General features: G+C 62.2%; 5 protein-coding genes across 8 annotated transcripts; 2 read left to right on the plus strand and 3 right to left on the minus strand.

Moving 5' to 3' along the window:
* The first annotated feature begins 1,918 nt into the window (after window positions 1-1,918).
* IFRD2 (interferon related developmental regulator 2) lies at window positions 1,919-4,968 on the plus strand. The gene is made up of 12 exons (XM_066195547.1): window positions 1,919-1,946; window positions 2,053-2,169; window positions 2,262-2,346; window positions 2,478-2,602; window positions 2,678-2,835; window positions 3,063-3,113; window positions 3,447-3,616; window positions 3,729-3,834; window positions 4,052-4,189; window positions 4,327-4,455; window positions 4,529-4,624; window positions 4,769-4,968. Exons 1-12 carry the CDS (start codon window positions 1,919-1,921, stop codon window positions 4,847-4,849), a joined length of 1,284 nt encoding a protein of 427 aa, XP_066051644.1. The 3' UTR covers window positions 4,850-4,968.
* A 646-nt stretch (window positions 4,969-5,614) lies between these two features.
* Window positions 5,615-7,691, minus strand: LSMEM2 (leucine rich single-pass membrane protein 2). The gene is made up of 4 exons (XM_066195548.1): window positions 7,628-7,691; window positions 6,319-6,459; window positions 6,029-6,238; window positions 5,615-5,945 (listed from the first exon to the last, which is right to left on the minus strand). The coding sequence occupies exons 1-4, from the start codon at window positions 7,647-7,649 to the stop codon at window positions 5,809-5,811; spliced, it is 510 nt and encodes a 169-aa protein (XP_066051645.1). The 5' UTR covers window positions 7,650-7,691; the 3' UTR covers window positions 5,615-5,808.
* Window positions 7,692-8,078: 387 nt separating this feature from the next.
* Window positions 8,079-13,005, minus strand: HYAL3 (hyaluronidase 3). 2 transcript variants are annotated; one of them, XM_066195557.1, is made up of 4 exons: window positions 12,965-13,005; window positions 8,848-9,777; window positions 8,675-8,764; window positions 8,079-8,526 (listed from the first exon to the last, which is right to left on the minus strand). In XM_066195557.1, exons 2-4 carry the CDS (start codon window positions 9,742-9,744, stop codon window positions 8,176-8,178), a joined length of 1,338 nt encoding a protein of 445 aa, XP_066051654.1. In that variant the 5' UTR covers window positions 9,745-9,777; window positions 12,965-13,005; the 3' UTR covers window positions 8,079-8,175. The 2 variants fall into 2 exon arrangements, with proteins under 2 accessions (XP_066051654.1, XP_066051653.1); XM_066195556.1 differs by lacking the exon at window positions 12,965-13,005 and having other exon boundaries at window positions 8,848-10,950.
* NAA80 (N-alpha-acetyltransferase 80, NatH catalytic subunit) lies at window positions 10,963-13,030 on the minus strand. Of its 3 annotated transcripts, none has more exons than XM_066195559.1 (2): window positions 12,965-13,030; window positions 10,963-11,715 (listed from the first exon to the last, which is right to left on the minus strand). In XM_066195559.1, exon 2 carries the CDS (start codon window positions 11,705-11,707, stop codon window positions 10,988-10,990), a length of 720 nt encoding a protein of 239 aa, XP_066051656.1. In that variant the 5' UTR covers window positions 11,708-11,715; window positions 12,965-13,030; the 3' UTR covers window positions 10,963-10,987. The 3 variants fall into 3 exon arrangements, with proteins under 3 accessions (XP_066051656.1, XP_066051655.1, XP_066051657.1); XM_066195558.1 differs by having other exon boundaries at window positions 12,977-13,024; XM_066195560.1 differs by lacking the exon at window positions 12,965-13,030 and adding an exon at window positions 12,633-12,958.
* Window positions 13,031-14,890: 1,860 nt separating this feature from the next.
* RRP9 (ribosomal RNA processing 9, U3 small nucleolar RNA binding protein) lies at window positions 14,891-18,462 on the plus strand. Its single transcript, XM_066195359.1, has 15 exons — window positions 14,891-14,969; window positions 15,100-15,182; window positions 15,375-15,487; window positions 15,567-15,640; window positions 15,756-15,797; window positions 15,976-16,102; window positions 16,296-16,420; window positions 16,648-16,740; window positions 16,840-16,940; window positions 17,051-17,185; window positions 17,357-17,419; window positions 17,496-17,641; window positions 17,737-17,816; window positions 17,939-18,012; window positions 18,107-18,462. Exons 1-15 carry the CDS (start codon window positions 14,898-14,900, stop codon window positions 18,210-18,212), a joined length of 1,434 nt encoding a protein of 477 aa, XP_066051456.1. The 5' UTR covers window positions 14,891-14,897; the 3' UTR covers window positions 18,213-18,462.
* The last annotated feature ends 207 nt before the right edge of the window (window positions 18,463-18,669 follow it).

Here is an 18,669-nt window from a genome sequence, read left to right on the forward strand (position 1 = left end):
GGACAGAGGGGTAGGGATAGAGGGCAAGATGGGGCAGGGAAAGGTCAGCAGCAGGGACAGGGATATGAGTAAGAGGGAGATGGAGTCAGGAAGAGTGATCGGGGTACAGATTGGGCAGAGGAGAGATGGGCAGGGACAGGGATATAGTCAGGAGCAGGGACAAGGACAGAAGTAGAGATATTGGATATTGGGGAAAAAGTTGTTGGTTTTTTTTTTTTTTTTTTTTTTTATGGAAAGGGTGATAAAGTACTGGAATCATCTGCCCGGGAAGGTGATGGAGTCACTAGCCCTGAATCTGTTTTAAAAAAGATTGGATGTGGCAGTCGGTGCCATGGTTTAGTTGAGGTGTTAGGGGTGGGTTGGACTCGATGATCTTAAAGGTCTCTTCCAACCTTGTGATTCTGTGATTGGCAGCAGCAGCAAATGGGCAGGTCAGGGGTGCGGGCAGGAGCAGGGATAGGTGTCCCCTTAATGTTGGGTAACAAGGCAGGGATACAGGCAGGGACAGGGATATTAGGAGGAGAGGCAGGGAGCGGACCAGCACTGGGGACACGGTTAGAGGTAGGGGCAGAGCTGTGGGCAGGGATAGGTGTCATGAACATTTCACACCTGGCCCATGCAGCCTGAGAAGCAAGACCAAGACACCAAGATAAGCATGAAAAGAGACATTCTTTATTCACACCCAGGGGTTGTCCCAGCCAAATTGAGGCACCCCAAATGTGGTTTACATGTGGCTCCTGCACCCTTCAAGTGTTGGGGTACAGCAAGGCTCCACCAATTCCCTGCTGTCCCCATGGCTTTGTAAAGCCAGTGCAATTCTAGGGCTTTGGCATCCTTCTTTCCTCCTCCTGGAGTCAGTCTCACTACCTCAAGGGGTACTTATCTGTGAGGCCAGATGATGGGAATGTCTGAGGGAGGTGCTGGATGGCCCAGGCTGCGGGCCTTATCTGCCTACCCAAGCACAGCTATGCAGTGTACAACATAACACGGGTTATATAGATCTTAGTAAAGGCCAAACCATTTCATACTGGAAAGACTAATTGGTACTTTACTTAGGGAATGAAATTTTCCTGATGAGATGCAGGCAGGGGCAGGGACAGAGGAAGGGGTTCGGGCAGGGATAGTGAGTGGCCAGTGATAAGGATAAAGCCAGGACAGAGCCAGGGGCAGGGAGAGGGGCAGGGATGTGCAGAAAATCACGTTAGGAAAAGCCAGCGTCCATAAAGGAGACAGAGGAGTCCTGCAACTTTATTTGAATGAAGGCAGAGACTCCACTGGGCCATGCCCCCATGGAATTTCTCTCCCGACATTAGGACGATGCAGCCTCCTTTTATCCTAACTCCCGGCAGCATGTTGCCCTCTTCCTTTCCCCATTGGCTGAGGTACTAGGAAGGTACAGCCTTCCCGAACCACCTGCTACGTATTCCGCCCTTGAACATGTCATTTTCCCCTGAAGTTCAGGCTGAGTTCTACAACAGACTTTTGCAGACCCATTTGTCAATTGCTCTAAAGTTCAGGAATTCAAACTGTAGTCAGACTGTCTGAGTTCTGTACCTTGATGTTCTGTGTGCCTTGATGTTAGTAGAGACATTAAGACCCATTTCAAAGACATGAACACCTATTTCTCCTAATCACCCTCACCCATCGAATTGTTTGTAAATACGCCAGTACACATCCTTCCAATCAGGGACCAGGGGCGGAGATAGCATCAGAACAGGGAGAGGAGCATGGATACTGAGGGAGCAGGGGTGAACATAGCGCCTGCACAAGGAGAGAGAGAGAGAGGGGCAGAGAAACGGGCAGACAAACGAACAGGGACAGCGACGGCCGCGGGCAGCTCCCGCGGCGCATGCGCAGATGGTGGGGGCGCTCCCGGGGGCGGGGCGGGGGCGGGGCGCGGGCTGCGCGCGCGCCGGCCATGCCGCGCTCCCGCCGCGCCGCGCGCCGTGAGTGGGGGGGCGCGGGCGAGGGGACCGGAGGGACCGGGGACGCGTGTGACATGGCCGGGCTGGCAGCGCCGGGCTCACACGAGTCTGCTCCGCACCCTCGCAGGCGGCACCGACAGCGCGCGGGCGAGCTCGCCCGGCAGCGAGGAGGAGGCCGGCAGCGAGGTGCTGAGCCACTGCAGCAGTGCCAGCGAGAGCGCCAGCCCCGCCGACGAGGGACCAGGTGAGCCACGCGGACCCCATGGTGACCCCCACGTGGGTCGCGGTGTCCCCCGCCCTCGGGCTCCCCGACTTCACGTGCTACCGCCCGGGCAGGGAGCGAGGCGGCGAGTGAGCAAGGCCAGGAGGAGGAGGTAGAGGACAGGCTGAAAGAGCACATGGACAACCTCCTGGACAAGAGGTAAGGAGCGGCTGTCACCCCCGAGGGCGCGCCGGGCACGCTGCCCTCCCCTGCCAGCGCTGCCAGCTAGAGGCAGGGACGTGCCCCGTCCCAGGATAGCCCAGCCCGTGACGTCCCACGGTCTCTCGCAGCGCCAAGGCGCGGCAGGCGGCACTGCAGAGCCTGCGCCTGGCCCTGTCCTCCAAAACCCTGTCCGAGTTCCTGCTGGAGCGCCGCCTCACGCTCACCGACTCCCTGGAGAAGTGTCTCAAGAAAGGTCAGGGTGCAGGCGGGCGGGGGGCGGCGGGGCCGGTGACCCGTGTCTGAGGGAGGTCTCTCGTGCTGCCCACAGGTAAAGGAGAGGAACAGGCACTGGCAGGCACCGTCCTTACCCTCCTCTGCCTCCAGATGGGCTCTGGCCCGGAGGGAGAAGAGGTGTTCTGCAACCTGAAGCCTCTGCTTGTCAGCATCCTGACAGACAGCACAGCCAGCCCCAGCGCCCGGCAGAGCGTAAGGCCTGGTCCCTTTCCTCCTGGGGACACCTCCGTGGAGGGCAGAGCCCAGACAATGCCTTTGGGAGCCCCTGCAGTCTCGGGAGGGTGACAGGATTGGGTGGTATGGAGTGTGGTGGGGCAAAGCAGGGCCACCCCAACCTGGCTGTCCCTTGGCTGGGTGCTGCATCAGGCATGATGCAGCCGGGCCTGCTCTGAATCTCTTTGCCTCCCTTCTCTTGCCAGTGTGCCACGGCCCTGGGCATGTGCTGCTACATTGCTGCTGCTGACCTCGAGGTAACTGTGCCTAGGTGTCATCTGTACCTCTGCAAGAGGGTACCCAGGGGCTGCCATGCCACCTGCCCTCAGCCCACAGTGCCAGGGAACCCTGAAGTTGAGCTGGAGTAGGGGTACGGGGACACCAGTGACAGCCCAGGTCCCTTCCCTGTGCAGCCTGGAACTGAGCTGGGGGGAAACCTGTGTTGCAGAGATTGGGTGGAGTAGTCCCTACTGCTCCAAAGGGGCTCCTGGCACCCTTTGGCATGGTGGGTCCCGTTTGTTCCCCAGTGCACAGCTCACTTGGCATCTTCATGGCAGCTGTGGTCTGACTGGCAAGTTTCTCTCCTCCAGGACCTGGTTTCATGCCTGTCCTGCTTGGAGGGCATCTTCAGCACCTCCAGCACGGACGAAGGTGGCTCAGCACGTGTCCAGCATGGCCCTCTGCACTGCAGCGCACTCCAGTCATGGTCCCTGCTCCTCACCATCTGCCCCCCCTCCCACCTCAGGAGCATTTTGGACAAGTGAGTGGGGTGTGAAGTGAAAGGAGGCTGCTATGAAGCAGACAGCTGCGGAGCAGGGAGCCCCTGGGGCAGTGCTTGGCCTCCCTGACTGCCTCTTGCCTCCCTGTCCCAGTCGCTGGCTGCAGCTGCCCCCACTGCTGACCAGCAGCAGTGTTGCCCTGCGCATCCTGGCCGGGGAAACCATCGCGCTGCTCTTCGAACTGGCCCAGGACCTGGAGGTAAAGCATGGGCTGTGGCAATGGGAGCAGTGGGTGGGCGCTAACTGGGCAGCAGGAAGGGAGCTGCTGTAACACCCTGGCCGAGCTGGCATTGACTGACATCACCAGCAGGCACCCAGGCAGAGGGGCTGGCCCTAGTGATCCCCCTGCCCTGTCCTAGCCATGGCAGTGGGCAGTGCCTGGAACTCATCCCTCTAAATCCCTTGCTTTTTGGCAGGAGGACTTGTGCCACCAGGATACAGAGTTCCTGTGTACCCAACTCAAGGTCCTGGCTACTGAGAGCAACAAGTACCGAGCCAAGACAGACCGACGGAGGCAGCGATCCATCTTCCGGGACATCCTGCGTTTCATTGAGGTACTGGAGCCTGGTGGTGCCCTGCCCTGCAATTGTGTGGCTGCTTCCCAGCTGCCTCATGATTCCTCTCTGTGGAGAGCTGGGGGACACATAGAGCTGGTGCCCAGGTTATTGCTGATGCCCCTCTCTCTGCTCAGAGTGGGGAGTACCAGGAGGAGACCATCCGATTTGGCCTGGAGTGCATGTACCTGGACAGCTGGGCACGCCAACGCACCTACCAAGCCTTTAAGGAGGTGCTGGGCTCCGGCATCCGCCACCACCTCCAGGTAGGGGCTGGGCAGATGCACCAGGGAGTGCTGGGCTGGTGCTAGTGGTGTTGACAGACCCCTCCTTTCACAGAACAATGAGCTGCTACGGGAGATCTTCGGCCTCGGGCCCCCCTTGGTACTGGATGCGGCTGCTCTGAAAGCCAGCAAGGTCTCCCGCTTCGAGAAGGTGCGCGCCACGTCCCAGTTTGGTGCCCACAATCCTCTCCTCTGCCACCCTGGGCTCCAGCTGAGTGCCTGAGTGTGGTGGGCACTGCTGGGGAGGTAGGCAGCGGGACATCCCTAACCTATCTCTCCTTCCCTCTCCTTCCAGCACCTCTACAACTCGGCTGCCTTCAAAGCCCGCACAAAAGCCCGGAGCCGTGTGCGGGACAAGCGGGCAGATGTGCTGTGATGGGCACAGGGGGGCAGAGCCCCCAGCCCATGTGGACTGCAGACCCAGCACTGTGAGGGGCAGGTGCCCCCAGCCCTCGGGCTTTTATTCATGTACAGCAGAGTATTTAATGCCTGGAGCCAAGGGGGGGGTGCCCCCTCTTTTATTTTTTTAACCAAAAAATAGGAAGGATAAAAGAAGAGCAGGGGGAGGTGGTGGCTTGCTGCTGTGTACCTGCTCTGTGGCTGGGGATCCATGTGGCACAGTGGGAGGGGGTCTCACCCAGGCTCCTGCAGCCCCTTTCAGTGGCAGGGCTTGTGTACACCTTCCCCAGTCCTGCAGGGGCACCAGGGTGGCCAGGCACAGCCTGAAGGTTGGATGGGAGGGCAGAGTTGTGCAGGGCTGCAGAGCAGCTGGTCCTGGTGTCTGTGCCTGTGGCAGGAGCGTTCTCCCTGCCCTGCCATGCTGGGTACAGCCCTTGCCTCCACAGCCAGTCTGGTATCAGCCATGGTGGCAGAGTGGTTTGGAGTGGCAAGCTCTGCCCAGCCCTGCCAGCTGCCCACTCTCAGCCCTTTTCCAGCCAAATGCTTTATATGAAATAGTAATCTTGTGGGAAATTAATTACGGGGGGGCCACTGCCCAGGCGGGCATAGGGCCATGCCAGTTGGCAGTGCCTGCCACCCTGGGAATGTATCTACTATCATGGTGATTTTCTAAGACTTTGATTGTAAGAGGTAATTAAAAGGCTAATTGAAGTATTCCTTCTGCCTTGTTAAGAGAAAGAGCTGTCACTGGGACAGATGCAGGTCCTTACAGCCCAGTTTCTTTCTCTTACAGCCTGGGGCAGGGGCTGGGATTGTCCCTGTGCCCCAAGGGGCGATGCTGCCAGGTTTCAGCGGGTAAGGCTGCCCGCTCCCCCCTCCTGCCCTTCAGCACCCCTTCCCGTGGCAGCTGGAGCCCATGGTGGGGCCAGGGGCAGCTCAGCGGTGCCCACCAGGCTGGGCACTGGCATTGAGGCGAGCCCAGAGCTGCCTGCTGGCTACCCGCAGCTGGTGCACGGCGTCCTCCTGGCTCTCCAGCCACTGGGCCAGCGCCCGCACCGACTGGCTCTGCAGGACTGCGGGGAGAGGATGGGGACATGCTGAGAGTGGGCAGTTTGGCCCCCCATAGTTCCCCGTCACCCTGCCCAGTGCCACGTACCACTCAGGTAGATGGCCAGCGTGGCCAGGACCAGGCTCGACAGTGCCAGGAGCGCCAGCAGGGCCAGCAGCAGGGGGTGGCCTGGGCCGAGGCAGGGGCAGGGGCTGGCTGGGGGCACAGGACGCAGGGTGGGCAGGAGCGGCGGGGGCACAGGGGACACGGGCCGAGGTGGGGGCCGGCGCAGGCTGCTGGAGGGAGCCGGGCCATTGCCTGCAGGCGGGGAGAGAAGGGGTCAGAGCCTGGCCACGGGCACAGCTGGGGCTTGCACAGCCCACCTGCAGTGCTCTCACCCTCTGTGCCCTTGTGCCCGACCGAGGCCCAGTACAGGTCGCTGATGGACTCCACGGGGCGCAGGCTGATGGCTCCAGACTCACTGCTGTCAGGGTCTCCAGGCTCTGCCAGCGCAGCACCCTCGGCCCTTCCCGTGCTGTCTGCTGGAGCAGAGGCAAAGGGTCAGCCTGGGCTCTGCCCACAGCCCCCACCTGCCCTGGGCACCCCTGTGGGACCAGAGCCCTGCTGGGGGGATCTCAGCCTTGGCAGCCCGGTGCTGCACCAGGGCGGGCAGCCAAGGCTGGTGTTCCTTTGGCACAGCCCTGCAGCCACAATGGGCAAGCACTGGCTGTGCCCCCCTGGTCCCACCGCTGTCATCGGAGCAGTTAGCGGGTGCCTGGTGGCCATGATCCCGGAGCCTTGTTAGTGGGGCTGGAATCTGGCCCTGGCTTGGGGGCAGGAATGTGCCACCCCCCATTCGGGATAGCCCAGGCACTGTGGGACTGGCTGGGACTCCCAAAGGCCAGCTGGAAGCTGGTGGGCAGGTGCAGGGCAGTGCCAGTCTGCAGTGTGGCCCAGCTTGCCCCGCAGGTACTGTGCTGCTTGGGGGTGCGCAGATGGAGATGTGGGGTGTATGCTGTGCCGGGGGCCCCTGGAGTCCACTGCTCTAGTGACCACATCACATGGGACTGAGAGGGCTTTTTGGAAGCAGGATTGCTCCAGCACCGTTTTGGGAAGCAATCATGCCTGCATTGGGGTAGAGGGAAAAGATTATTTTCTATGTGTTTGTGTATTTTTGAGCAGTGGGCAGGGCCCACGCACTGTGCCCTTGGCAGAGAAGGGCAGGCTGGCACTGTGCCCATTCCCAGTCCCTCCCGGGGTCAGTGGCGTGTCGCAGGGCAGTGTGGCGCCGTGCTGCTGCTGTCCAGACTGTGTCGCCCACAGGGCTGGCAGGTTGGGGGGGCCTCAGCTAACGTCCCCTTAGACCCTCTCCACGGCCCTACCCTTGGCCAGGAACTGCCCCACGGGTGGGTACCCCCATCATCCCTGCACCCACTTGCCCCCGATGGGGGGGCACAGCTGGTCACGTAGGTTTGGTGCAGGGGGCTGTGCCCGCCAGCTGCCGGCACCTTCCCCAAATCCTGCTGCCCTACACCTGCAGCCCTCCAGGACCCCCTTCTTCCCTGGGCAGGCATTTCCATCCACAGCCCCCACGGCATAGGGCAGCATCCGTCCATTGCTTCCATCCCAATCCCCCAGCCTCGCATCGCCCGGTGTCCCCTGGAGTGCCAGAGCCCCCGCCAGCCCCAAGCCCACTCCCCAGTGTACCTTCTGCAGCCTCCCTGGGCATGGCTCCCTGTGCCCTGCACTTGGGCAGCGTGAGCGGGCAGTGAGGTGGTGCAGGGCCCCCAGGAGCTGGGTACTGGGTTCCCAGTGCGCCAACTGCACCGCTTAAAATAGGACAGTGAGAAACACGGTTGGGGGGCGATAAAAATAGCTATGGGGAGGGGGGCCTGGTGGCGTGGTCAGGGCTGCTGGCAGCACAGTGCCAGTGGCAAAGCGACAGCAGGTTGTAGCAGTGCCCCATGCCTCCTTTCTTAGGGTAAAGGGGCTGCCAGCTCATGGGATGAGGGCAGAGCCCATGCAGGAAAACTGTGGGCACTGTTGGACCCATCCAGAGCCAGACAGGTCTGTGCTTCCTCTCAGTAGCAATGGCAATTGTGCCCAGCCTGGGGGCACCACAGAGTCCCCCAGCTTTGCCTGCAAAGACCATGCCAGCTGTACCAGGAGAATTTATTTAGGTTAATGAGACCATAGGAAGTGCCAGCAGCAGGACTGCTGGGGTAGGGGACCATGGCGGTCCCCAGCCTTTTTCATCAGCCCCACGCGCCCTGTGGTAGGCAGGTGTCAGAGGATGTGAGATCCTTGTGCCCATAGAGGCTGTGAGCATGCGTAGGCACCTGGCAGGAGGAGCCAGGGCTGAACCGTACCCGCTGGGCACAGCCTTCGCCTGCCCAGCCACGGTAGCAGTGGCAGCGGAAAGCAGCTCGCGGGCCGGCACCGGGCCCAAGGTGCAGGAGGCTGCCCAGGTCGTGGGGCTGCCGGCGCACACAGCGCCCGTGTCCGTGGCACTGCCCATAGCTGCACTCTCGGGCTGCGGCCGTCACGTTGGCCACATAGGGACCCAGGGTGGACATGAGGTAGTGGCGCAAGCTGGCACAGCTTTCCTGGGGAGGAAGCACCAGTGAGAACCCACCCCAGCAACAGAGACCTGGCCAGCTCTCCCTGGTGGGCACAGGAGATGTGGCCATCCCGTACATCCCATGCCATCTCCTGCTGCCCGCTGCCTCCAGTGCTGCGGGGGGCCATACTCACAGCCGAGTGGGAGTACGACATGTCTCCCCAGAGCACAAGTCCAGCCGCTCCCAGTGCCGCGCTCTCCCCGATGGTGTGCACCAGGTCAGCCTGCCAGCAACAGAGACGTGACCAGTCTGGGGGACACAGCCTCTGTCCCTGTGCCAACCGGAACCCGGCCCCACAGTGCTTACCAGCTGCAGGAACCAGGAGGAGCGGCGGAAGGAGAGGCGGGAGTAGGCGATCACGGGCAGGAGGCCGTTGGCCCCGAAGGCGGCCACGCGCAGGGCCTCGCGCAGCCGGTGGTGCACGTAGCGGCGGCGCAGTGCGGGTGGCAGCGCCAGCGGCAGGTAGATGCTGGGGTAGAGGGCGGAAGAGGCGGCCCAGAGCCAGCCCAGATGGTTGTTACGCTGCACCTCCGCCGGCCGGCACTGCCCGGTGTAGTTTGCCTCCTTGGCCCAGTTGCTGTTGAGGCAGTCGGGAAAGCGGTAGAAACCCCAGAGCCCCCCAGGGCGCAGGGTTCGGCCCACCAGAAGTGTCTCCTCCATTAGAGCCTGTGCCGCCTGCTCAAACTCCAGCTGGGCCAGTCGGAGCTGCTGCCGTGCCGGCAGGATGCCGTACTGGTCCCGCACCCACTGCTCTGACGCCATCCGGTACATCTTTTTGGCTCCCCAGTTTTGGGCCCACAGGGGTCTCCACTCCTCCCAGTCCACCACAGCCAAGCCATGGAAAGCAGGTCGCAGGAGGAGGCCGATGTCCTCAGCCACCCTGTTGACGTGGGCGTCAAGGGAGACACGCTGAGGGATACCCCCGTTGTGGGGGATACCCTGCTGTGACAGGTAGGGGTACAGCCCAAATTTGTTCTTGTAGAAGATGGTGATGTTCTGGCCAGCAAAGTGGCCACCCTGGTTCTCCACGATGCTGTAGTCGCTGAGGGGCAGCCCCACGCCAAAGCGGTGCTGGCAGCGGCTGGTGGGGACGTTCCACACCACGGCAAAGGGCTGGCCACCTGCCAGGGGCTCGGGTGCCGGGCTCTCCTCAGTGGCTGTGCCCAGTGCCAGGCAGGCCCACAGTGCCAGCACCAGCACCATCCCGCCTCACCACTTGCTTGCTGGGCCAGCACCCTGTGAGGAAAGGAGAGCCATGGGGGTGAGGCTGTGGGATGCAGTGGGCATTCCAGCAATGCAGGCACTGCCACCCTGGCACATGGTGGGCTAGGACTGGCTAGGCCACAGGGGCTGGGCTGTCCTGCAAGCACATGCTGCCCACCCCAAAACCTGACAGGACTGGGTACACTTGGGGGTTTGAGACCCCTCTTGCCTCAGCACTGCCAGTGTTACCTCTGTGCTCCCTGGTGCTGAGATCCTACTTGCACCACGACAACAGCCATGGCACAGCTCTGGAGCGGCACTGCAAATCACTGACCCTGGTGCCTCAATTTCCCTGCTGGCTCCCAGTCCTGCCTGTAGTGGAGGCATTGAGACTCCCTGGTCCCCATTTCAGCACAGCGCTGAGCCAGGCTGGGTGACATGCTGAAGGACTGAGTCCCCCCAAGAGGCATGGCAGTGCCAAAGGGGCAGCTCTGTCCCTCACAGCCCAGGCAAGGCCAGACGGGTCTGGTGCCCCTGCCCGGTGCTGGCCAGCTGCCCAGAATGAGGGGATTAGGCGGGGAATGGGCTCAGGGCCGCGTGATACAGCAAGGGCAGTGCTAATCCCTTGCTGCGAGGCCGGACGCTCTCTCTGACCTTCCCGCTCCCATGCCTCTGGCCCTCACTGACGCCGGCTGCCTTAGAGGGGTTTGGCCGCCTGCCCCCCTCGCCATGCAGTGCAGGGGACCTGATTCTGCAGCCCCACCATCATGCCCTACTCCCACAGTGCCCCCCAGCCATCCTGTGCCTCAGTTTCCCCTGGCTGCTCAGTGAGAACAGCTGCAGCCATGCTGGAGGCCACCGCATGCCATCAGCCCCAGCGGCCCTGCAGCAAATCCTGAACAGAGACACTGGTGGGACTGGGAAGTGCTCCTGGGTACTAGTGCCAACCCCACAACCTGGCGTAGTGGGGGGTTGGCACTAGTGGGATCACCATGCTGGTGGTACCAGGGCCCCAGACAGGGAAGCTGGGGGCCAGGTGGGAATGGAGGCAGCATGCCCAGGTAGGGCAGGGAATGGGAACCACCTCCCTGCCAGCACCACCCCCCAGAAATGGGGCCAGGGTGAACCACAGAGGCTGGGGGAGCTGGTGCCAGCCCTGAAGAATGGCAGGCAGTCAGGCAGTGCTGCGGCGGGCAGCTCCCACCCGCACTGCTTTTAATCAGTGGCTCGGGGCCCCAGCCCCTCAGATGTCCTTCTTCATCCAGAAGATGGGGAGCCCTTTGGCATCGCGGTGTGGGGATTCCAGGAGGCTCCGCTCGCTGCTCTCAGCCAGGACACCCCTCGCCCAGATCACAGTCGGTGGGGGAGGTGGTGGGGGGACAGTGACGGGCGGGAGGGGAGGCGGGGGAGCAGCGGGTACCCGTGGCCTGGTGATGGTGGCAGTGGCAGCCCCAGATGGGGCGGAGAAGAGCCGCAGCACCTCAGAGGATATAGCTGGGCTGAGAAAGGCCACGCTCTGCACCGGCTCACCCAGGACAAAGCCCAGGTGGGCATAGAAATGCTGCTTGTCGTGGGTGGTGAGGTGCAGGCAGCGAAAGCCCCGGGCCCGGGCCCACTGCTCAGTGGCCTCCATCAGCCGCCGCCCATAGCCCTGGCCCCGCAGCGCCCGGGCCACCACCACGCTCTCCACGAAGAGGTCATGGGGACGACCGACCACGCGGGAGAGTCGGGCATGGCCCACGAGCTCGCAGGGCCCCTCCCGGGCAGCAGGGGTCTCACTGGGGCCCCGGCTCCGCAGCAGCAGCAGGCAGGCAGGAAAGGCGTCCGAGGAGCGCTGCAGCGTGTGGAGCCGCGACGCCCGGCTCTTCCCCCACTCCTCGCCCAGCAGCTTGGCACAGGCTTCCAGCAGCTCCGGCCTCTGGTGCAAGGGGACCAAGCTGAGCTCCTCTGATACGGAACCCATTCTTCTCACTGACAGGAAACCAAGCAGGTCATAGCTTAGAGGCAGTAAGGCAGAGACCACGCAGTGCTCCCCACAGCCCACCACTGGCCCCAGTACAGGCACGGTTCCCCAGCGGCACAGCCAGATGAGTTCATGGATGTTCGGCGGGTCCAAGGTCAAACAACAGATTCATGGCAGAGAAGTGGCACATGGTGCCAGCTCCAGGAAATCATGCCATGAGACCTGCAGAAAGGTCTAGCACTGCCAAACCAGCTGAGGGGCAGGGGGCACAGTGCTGGCCTTGCCTCCTCCCCAGACCCTGCCACTAGCTCCTGCCACCTCAGCACCTATTAGACCAGCTAGCTCATCACACGTGTCCTCAGAGTCAGAGATCTGAGGAGCCCAGACAGCCTCTGAAGGGTCAGAAAACCCCTATCCTACAGCGTGCCGTGGGGTCACCTCTCTCAGTCTGGCAGTTCCCCTTGCGAAGGAGAAGCCGCAGGCAGAAGGCAGGAGGAACCATCATGCCGGTTGATTAACTAGGATTGAGCAAACTGCCCCACTTCCCTTCTGGGGGTTGGGGAGGGTCTGAGCCTCCCTTTCCACACCCTAGGTGCCCCCAAGAGGCATGGTGGGGTCACCCCCCTAGCTCGAAGACTCCTGACTCACAGCCCAGCCTGCACTGTCCCCTTCAGAAGCCAGACTTCACCACCACTCCTGAAGGAGTGATGGTTTCCTTCCATCTGCCCAGTATTCCAACAGCATCTGCCTGCCACCCACCCCGCCTGCAGTCACCCTGCCCTCACCCACCCTCCCTGTGCTCATTCTTGATGCTACCCACCCTGTCTGCACTCACCCTGTCCACAGTCACCCTGCTCAGTCACTCTACTCACACTCACCCTGCTCACACCTGTACCCTGCTCACGCTGACTATTCTCACACTCACCCTGCCCGCTGCTGCTGGCTCCTTTGCCCTGGGTGCCAGCGCAGCAGGAAGCAGCCCAGGCTCGTGACCAACCACAGAGTGTTCCGCTTCCTCAGTGTGAATGACATCAGTCAGGGCCCCACAGAGCACCCCCTGCTACCCAAGCTGCACCCCCACACAGGGCACTCACCCTGCCTGCACCCCGATTGCTCCAAACCACACAGCATTCACTCACAGATACTGAAACGGCATCAGCCAGCTGATCGCTGCTCCCGCCTCATGGCTGCACCTCCTGAACACAGGTCCCCACCCCACCACCGACCCTCTCCGACCACCACTGACCCAACACTCACCTCATTACTGACCTGTCGTTTGACTTGCCATTGACCCCATCTCTGACCCTACTGCCCACCCATCACTGACCCCACCACTGACCCTCTCAATGGCCCATCACTGACCTTCCCACCAACCCATCGTTGACCCTATCACTGACCTCAGCACTGACCCATCATTGACCCGCCACTGACCAATAACTGACCCATCACTGACCCACCATTGACCCCTTGATTGATCCCATCACTGACCCTATCATTGAACCCACCACTGACCCAACACTGGCCCATCACGGGGCCACCGCCGAGCCCCTCTCCCTGCCCTTCTCCCCTTGGCGCCCCCCTGCCCCAGCCCGGTCCCGCCCGTACCGTTCTCCGGCCCCGCCGCCGCCGTCACTTCCTCCGCCCCGGCCCGCTGACGCCCTCTGGCGGCCGGAGGACGCACCGTCCGCGCCCTGGAGCCCCGCGCTGCCCTCACGGCTCCGGGCTGCTCCCAAATTCCCGCACGGACACACCGACCCTTGGCCGTGGCAGGACGGCGGCAGACCCTGCCCTGACCCGCCCAGCCCTCCGCAGGACCTCCAGTCCCAGGGACACCAAGCCCCACTGGGCAGACCTGCAGTGCTGCAGCTCCGTTCCCTTCTGGAGCAGGGCTGTCCAAGGCTCTTTTGGGGATGTCCATCTTCACACCCTCCCCTCCTTTCCAAGGAGTGAGACACTGTGTGGGACCTCTCCATCCGTCTCTTTCAAGTCGTGATGGGGCTTACAGAGGGCCCCACGAAGAAGATTATGAAGCAGGAGGTGCAGGACAGCTCTTTCACCTGCGTGACCAGGACACGGATGAGGCCAAGGTGGGATTCCCAACTGGCTGGCCTTTTGGGCCGTGCAGTTTGGACCCTTGAGATGTGTTCCCTTGAGTTCTAGCTCGTTCAGTTCCTAGGCAGAGCTCCCCTCCCTAACCACAGCTGTCTTTCTGCTCCTGCTGCCTGGATGGATGAGGAGGTGGGTCCCCTGTCCAACCAGAACCTTCTGCAATGCCCTAGCATGGATTCCTGCAGCCTCAGAGACTGAGCAAGAGTTCCTGGGGCCACCAAGACAAAAACTTCGTAGTCTCGACAGGCTACTCCAGCCAGAGAGGGTGGCTTCTCTTGTCACATGCTCTGGGGTGCTGAGACTGAGGGCAGCATCAGTCCCCAAGCTGGTGCATCCACTTGCACAGGCTGGGACAGGCTCTCCCTAGGCCTGCTGCCTTGCAGAGACCAGTGCAGGGCATTCCCACTGTCCTTCCCTGACTCCCCCTGTGCCAAAGAGAAAAGAGATTGTTTGCACATAATAAAATTTCTGCACAAAAGCAGTTTTTAGCCCTTCAGAGCACCACCTGTCCCAGACAGACAGACACTACCCCAGCATGGCCAAGGACGAGTCCCTGGAACTCCACAAAGGACATGGGAAGGGACCAGAGGCCATGCCCGACAGCAGAGGCTGGTTAAGGGTCCCTGAGGAGCAGAACGGGTTGATCATGATTTCGGAAGTAGCAACTCAATGTCATTGTCACGACGAGGGGCTGCCAGCTGCAGCAGCCCGAAGGGCCATGAGGGGCAGAGGAGGCAGCGCTGGGGACCCAGGGGCTCTGACAACGGCCCGCGGGTCCCCGGCACGCGTGGCCGGTCCGTGCGGCAGGGACACCCCGGCACCGGGACCGGAGGGGCGGGGCAGCGGCGGGGGGCGGGCCCAAGGCATGGGGGCGTGGCTACGGGCCGAGGGGCACGTGACGTCACACCCGAGTGACAGCGCGGCCGCCGGACTGGGGCGGGGCAGGGCGCGCTTCCGGGACCGGGAGGTGGTACCGCAGGGCCAATAGGAGGCGGGATCCTGCCGCGCACGGCCAATAGGAGCTGTCGGGGGCGTGGCCTGAGCCCTGCCAGCGGCGGCGGGGCCCACGTGCGGCGGCAGCATGGCGGCGGCGGGCGGCAGGAGGGCTAAGGCCCCGCGCGGGGCGGCGGCACGGCGGCGGCCACGGCCGGCGGTAAGGGCCGGGCCGGAGGGAGAGAGGGAGGCGGACGAGGAAGGGCTACCTCGCCGGGGTCGCCGCCGTGGCGCTTTCGCTGCGCCCAGCCCCATTCCCGTCCCGTCGATCGCCCAATTTTTTTCCGCAGGCATCGGGCGCCGATGGGAGACCGCGGGCGACGGCCGGTCGGCCCGCCGACGAGGAAGTGTCTAGCGACTCCGAGACAGAGAGGTAACGGCTGCGCTTGGGGAGCGCTGGTACCGTAGCGGGGCGCCGAGACCGGGAGGTGCTCGTATCGGAGACGTGCCGGACCGGAGGATGCCTGTACCGGAGGGGTCTCAGATAGAGAGATGCCTGTACCGGAAGAGGTGCCGGTATCTGTGGGGTGCCGGTACCGATGCTCAGGCACGCGTGTCCCTGCAGCCCGTTGCTGGGGCGGCGGCGGCGAGAGGCAGCGGAGGAGGAGGTGGAGGAGACGCCGCAGGAGAAGAAGCTGCGCTTGGCCAAACAGTACCTGGAGGAGCTCCGCCAGCTCGGTGAGTCCCGCCCGGCGCCAGTGTCCCGCGGGGCGGCCCCGGGCGTTGAGCCCGACCCTCATGCCCTGTCCCGCCGCAGAGGAGGAGCGGGCGGAGGAGGAGGAGGATCTCGAGCCGGCGGATCTCATCGGCGACCGGCTGAAGGAGGACGTGGTGAGCGGGGGGGCGAGCGCGGCCTCGCGATCCCGTTGACGGCAGCGGGTTCTGTCCCCTTCCCGCGGGACCGGGGCTGAGGCCACCTCTGCTGAACCTCCCCCTTCTTCCCCAGTTGGAGCAGAAAGGCCGGCTACAGCGCCTGGTCGCCAAAGATGTAAGTGCCCGGTGCTGGGGGTACCAGGCTGCAAGTTCCAGCTTAGGGGACATTAAGCACGTTACAGCCTTTCTCCCTGCTGCTGGCACCCTGGAGAAGTCAGGGTGCTGTGCTGGGGTACTCCTGTGCCTGGGGAAGGGTCCTGGGCAGCCCAGCTCACATCCTGCTCTTCCTGCAGGTACAGCCTCCAGATCCAGCCAGGATCCGTGTGCTGCGGGGACACCAGCTGCCTGTTACCTGCCTCGTCATCTCTCCTGATGACAGATTCATTTTTTCTGCTTCCAAGGACGGCTCCCTCATCAAATGCAAGTGTTCACCTAGGGCTGTGACTGGCTGTTCCCAAGCCCAAACCTTGCAGGGACCCAGGTGCCTGCCGAGGTGGCTTGGCCCTTGGCTATTCTTGGATTGTGCATAATTCCAGGCTCTGTTGAAGGCTTATTGACACTTTTGGGAGTGGTGAGAGGCTCCCAGAGGGTGACTGTGATGACTTTCCTGCAGGGGAGGTGGACAGTGGGAAGAGGCTGTGCGTGGTGCCCGGGGGGAAGAAGGGCACGGAGGAGCGGCACATGGGGCACGCATCCCATGTCCTTTGCATGGCCATTTCATCGGACGGCAAGTACCTGGTATGGGGACAGGAGGTGGAGAGATGGCCGTGGGGAGTGTTCTCCCAGGGTCCTGGGGGTAGAGTCTCATGCCCAGATGTTCCTTGCTGGGTTCAAGCAGCCCCTACCTTCTGCTGGGTCAGGAATGGGTCTCTGGGACACCTAAAACCCATGGAGTGGGAGTGGAGGCAGGGGTGGGCTGTGGTTCTCCAAGGTGCAGGTTTTAGGGGTCCCCTGCTGTCTGCCAGGCTACGGGAGACAGGAACAAGCTGATCATGATCTGGGATGCAGCTACCTGCAAGCGCCTGCACATTTTCACAGGGCACCGTGACGCGGTCTCGGTGAGTTGGGGATGTTGGGCACGATGCCTGTGGGGCCAGGCAGCTGTGTCCTCCTCGGCATCCCTCACTGCTGTGCTGTGTCTGTCCATCTGTCCCCAGGGCCTGTCCTTCCGAAAGGGCACACACCAGCTGTACAGTGCTTCCCATGACCGCTGCGTCAAGGTCTGGGATGTGGGGGAGAATGCATACGTGGAGACCCTGTAAGACCTGGGGAAATCCCACTGACCCTTCCAAGGGCTGTGCCTGCAGCCCTGAGGAGGTGAGGGGGCAGAGAGCCATGCTCACCACAGCTCTTTGTCATCTCCTCCAGGTTTGGACACCAGGACATCATCACAGGGCTGGACAGCCTGAGCCGGGAGTGCTGTGTGACAGCAGGAGGACGGGATGGCACCGTGCGGCTCTGGAAGATCCCTGAGGAATCACAGCTCGTGTTCTCTGGGCACCAGTAGGTCTGGGGTGGAAGACGGGGCTGGGGACAGGTGTGTCTAGCTGTGTGTGGGTGCCGACCATCATTAGGAGCACCCTGGGGATGATGATGCCCTGGTGAGCCCTTGTCCCCTAAGCAGGATCCCAGAGCACACTTGTAATTGCTGGCAGTTGCTTCTTCTCTTCACAGGGGCTCCATTGACTGTATCCAGCTCATCAACGAGGAGCACATGGTGTCTGGTGCTGATGATGGGTGAGCATGGGGCCAGGGTGCTGCCTGGGGTGGGCAGGGTGCCTCCTCAGCCCCCTCATCCCTCACGTCCCTGCAGGTCTTTAGCCCTGTGGGGGCTGACGAAGAAGAAGCCGCTGGTGCTGGCTCGGCAGGCGCACGGTGAGCAGGATGCCCAGGGCCTGCAGCAGCCCTACTGGATCTCGGCGGTGGCTGCCCTGCGCAACAGTGACCTCCTGGCCACAGGTGTGTGGCAGCAACTTTTGGCAGCCTGTGGGGGACATGTGTCCTGCTCCCATCCCTGGGCTGGGGTACATGGCAGTCTCCTCTCTGTGCCCCAGGGTCCCACAGTGGCAGCGTGAAGCTCTGGAAGTGTGGTGAAGGATTTCGGAAGCTGGAGCACCTCTTGGACATCCCCTTGGTATGTATGGATGGGCAGGTTGGGAATTCTGGAGCTGGGCTTGGACAGTCCCTCAGCAGGGGCTCTCCTTGGGCAGCAGGAGAAGCCTGTGGGAGCCCCTCACCCAGCCCTGTCCCCTCCAGGTGGGTTTTGTCAACAGTCTCAAGTTCTCAGCAGCTGGTGACTTCCTGGTGGCAGGCATTGGGCAGGAGCACCGGTACTGTCCCCCCTCCCTGGTGCTGCCTGGGGATGCAGCCTCCCCCTCCTCTGGGTCTTGCTGGAGGGTGACCCCCCATATCTCTCATCCACAGGCTAGGACGATGGTGGAGAATCAAAGGAGCCAAAAACAGTATCTGCATCATCCCGCTGAAGCAGAAGACCACAGCCTCTAGCCCTGAATCCCCTGGCAGCTCCTAGGCCCCTGTCCCTGGAGCCACTGGAGCAGGTCATTCTGTCCCCCCGGCTTGGTGCAGCCACCACCCTGAGGTCAGCTGGATGTGAGTGGGGGTTTTCACATGGCCCCTGATTGTGCTGGCCCCATGTTTTGATGTGGCTCTGCCCTCTGCGAGGGTCTGTTCCCTCCTCTCAGGTTCAGCTGTACCTGAGCTCTGGAACAATCCATTTTGTTAAAAAAAAACCACCAAAACCACTTTATTTACATAAATTACAAAAAAAAAAAAAATCACACGTTTGTTCACAGAAAAAGTCTACTCTTAAAAACTCAGTTGGGCTCAAATACCTGGGTCCTGTTGCTTGCCCTGAGCCTCCAAAGCCCCTCTGGGCTGTGCAGGGGCTGTGGTCAGCAGGCATTTGTCTGCCCCTGCTCCTGCCCTGTCTCTCACCAAGGGATGAGAAGCGCCACACACAGTGAGGG

Source organism: Chamaea fasciata, unplaced genomic scaffold (assembly GCF_029207755.1).
Source record: "Chamaea fasciata isolate MVZ Bird 193981 ecotype frontalis unplaced genomic scaffold, bChaFas1.0.hap1 SCAF_13, whole genome shotgun sequence".
NCBI classification, from domain to species: domain Eukaryota; kingdom Metazoa; phylum Chordata; class Aves; order Passeriformes; family Sylviidae; genus Chamaea; species Chamaea fasciata.

Bases quoted from the DNA above. Each gene is read 5' to 3' on its own strand.
- LSMEM2 (XM_066195548.1), bottom strand. From the start codon at position 7,649: ATGCCCAGGGAGGCTGCAGAAG. The intron at 6,239-6,318 runs GTGAGAGCACTG...CCCCGCCTGCAG, and splicing joins CGGGCACAAGGGCACAGAGG to GCAATGGCCCGGCTCCCTCC. The intron at 5,946-6,028 runs GTACGTGGCACT...CTCTCCCCGCAG, and splicing joins GCTGGCCATCTACCTGAGTG to TCCTGCAGAGCCAGTCGGTG.
- NAA80 (XM_066195558.1), bottom strand. From the start codon at position 13,004: ATGGGGTCAATGGCAAGTCAAACGACAG. The intron at 11,716-12,976 runs GTCAGTAATGAG...GTTTCCTGTCAG, and splicing joins AATGGCAAGTCAAACGACAG to TGAGAAGAATGGGTTCCGTA.
- IFRD2 (XM_066195547.1), top strand. From the start codon at position 1,919: ATGCCGCGCTCCCGCCGCGCCGCGCGCC. The intron at 2,170-2,261 runs GTGAGCCACGCG...CCGCCCGGGCAG, and splicing joins CCCCGCCGACGAGGGACCAG to GGAGCGAGGCGGCGAGTGAG. The intron at 4,190-4,326 runs GTACTGGAGCCT...CTCTCTGCTCAG, and splicing joins ACATCCTGCGTTTCATTGAG to AGTGGGGAGTACCAGGAGGA.
- HYAL3 (XM_066195557.1), bottom strand. From the start codon at position 9,744: ATGGTGCTGGTGCTGGCACTGTGGGCCTGCCTGGCACTGGGCACAGCC. The intron at 8,765-8,847 runs GTAAGCACTGTG...TGTTGCTGGCAG, and splicing joins CCTCCTGGTTCCTGCAGCTG to GCTGACCTGGTGCACACCAT. The intron at 8,527-8,674 runs GTGAGTATGGCC...CTTCCTCCCCAG, and splicing joins TGTCGTACTCCCACTCGGCT to GAAAGCTGTGCCAGCTTGCG.
- RRP9 (XM_066195359.1), top strand. From the start codon at position 14,898: ATGGCGGCGGCGGGCGGCAGGAGGGCTAAGGCCCCGCGCGGGGCGGCG. The intron at 15,488-15,566 runs GTGAGTCCCGCC...GTCCCGCCGCAG, and splicing joins GGAGGAGCTCCGCCAGCTCG to AGGAGGAGCGGGCGGAGGAG. The intron at 15,641-15,755 runs GTGAGCGGGGGG...CTTCTTCCCCAG, and splicing joins ACCGGCTGAAGGAGGACGTG to TTGGAGCAGAAAGGCCGGCT.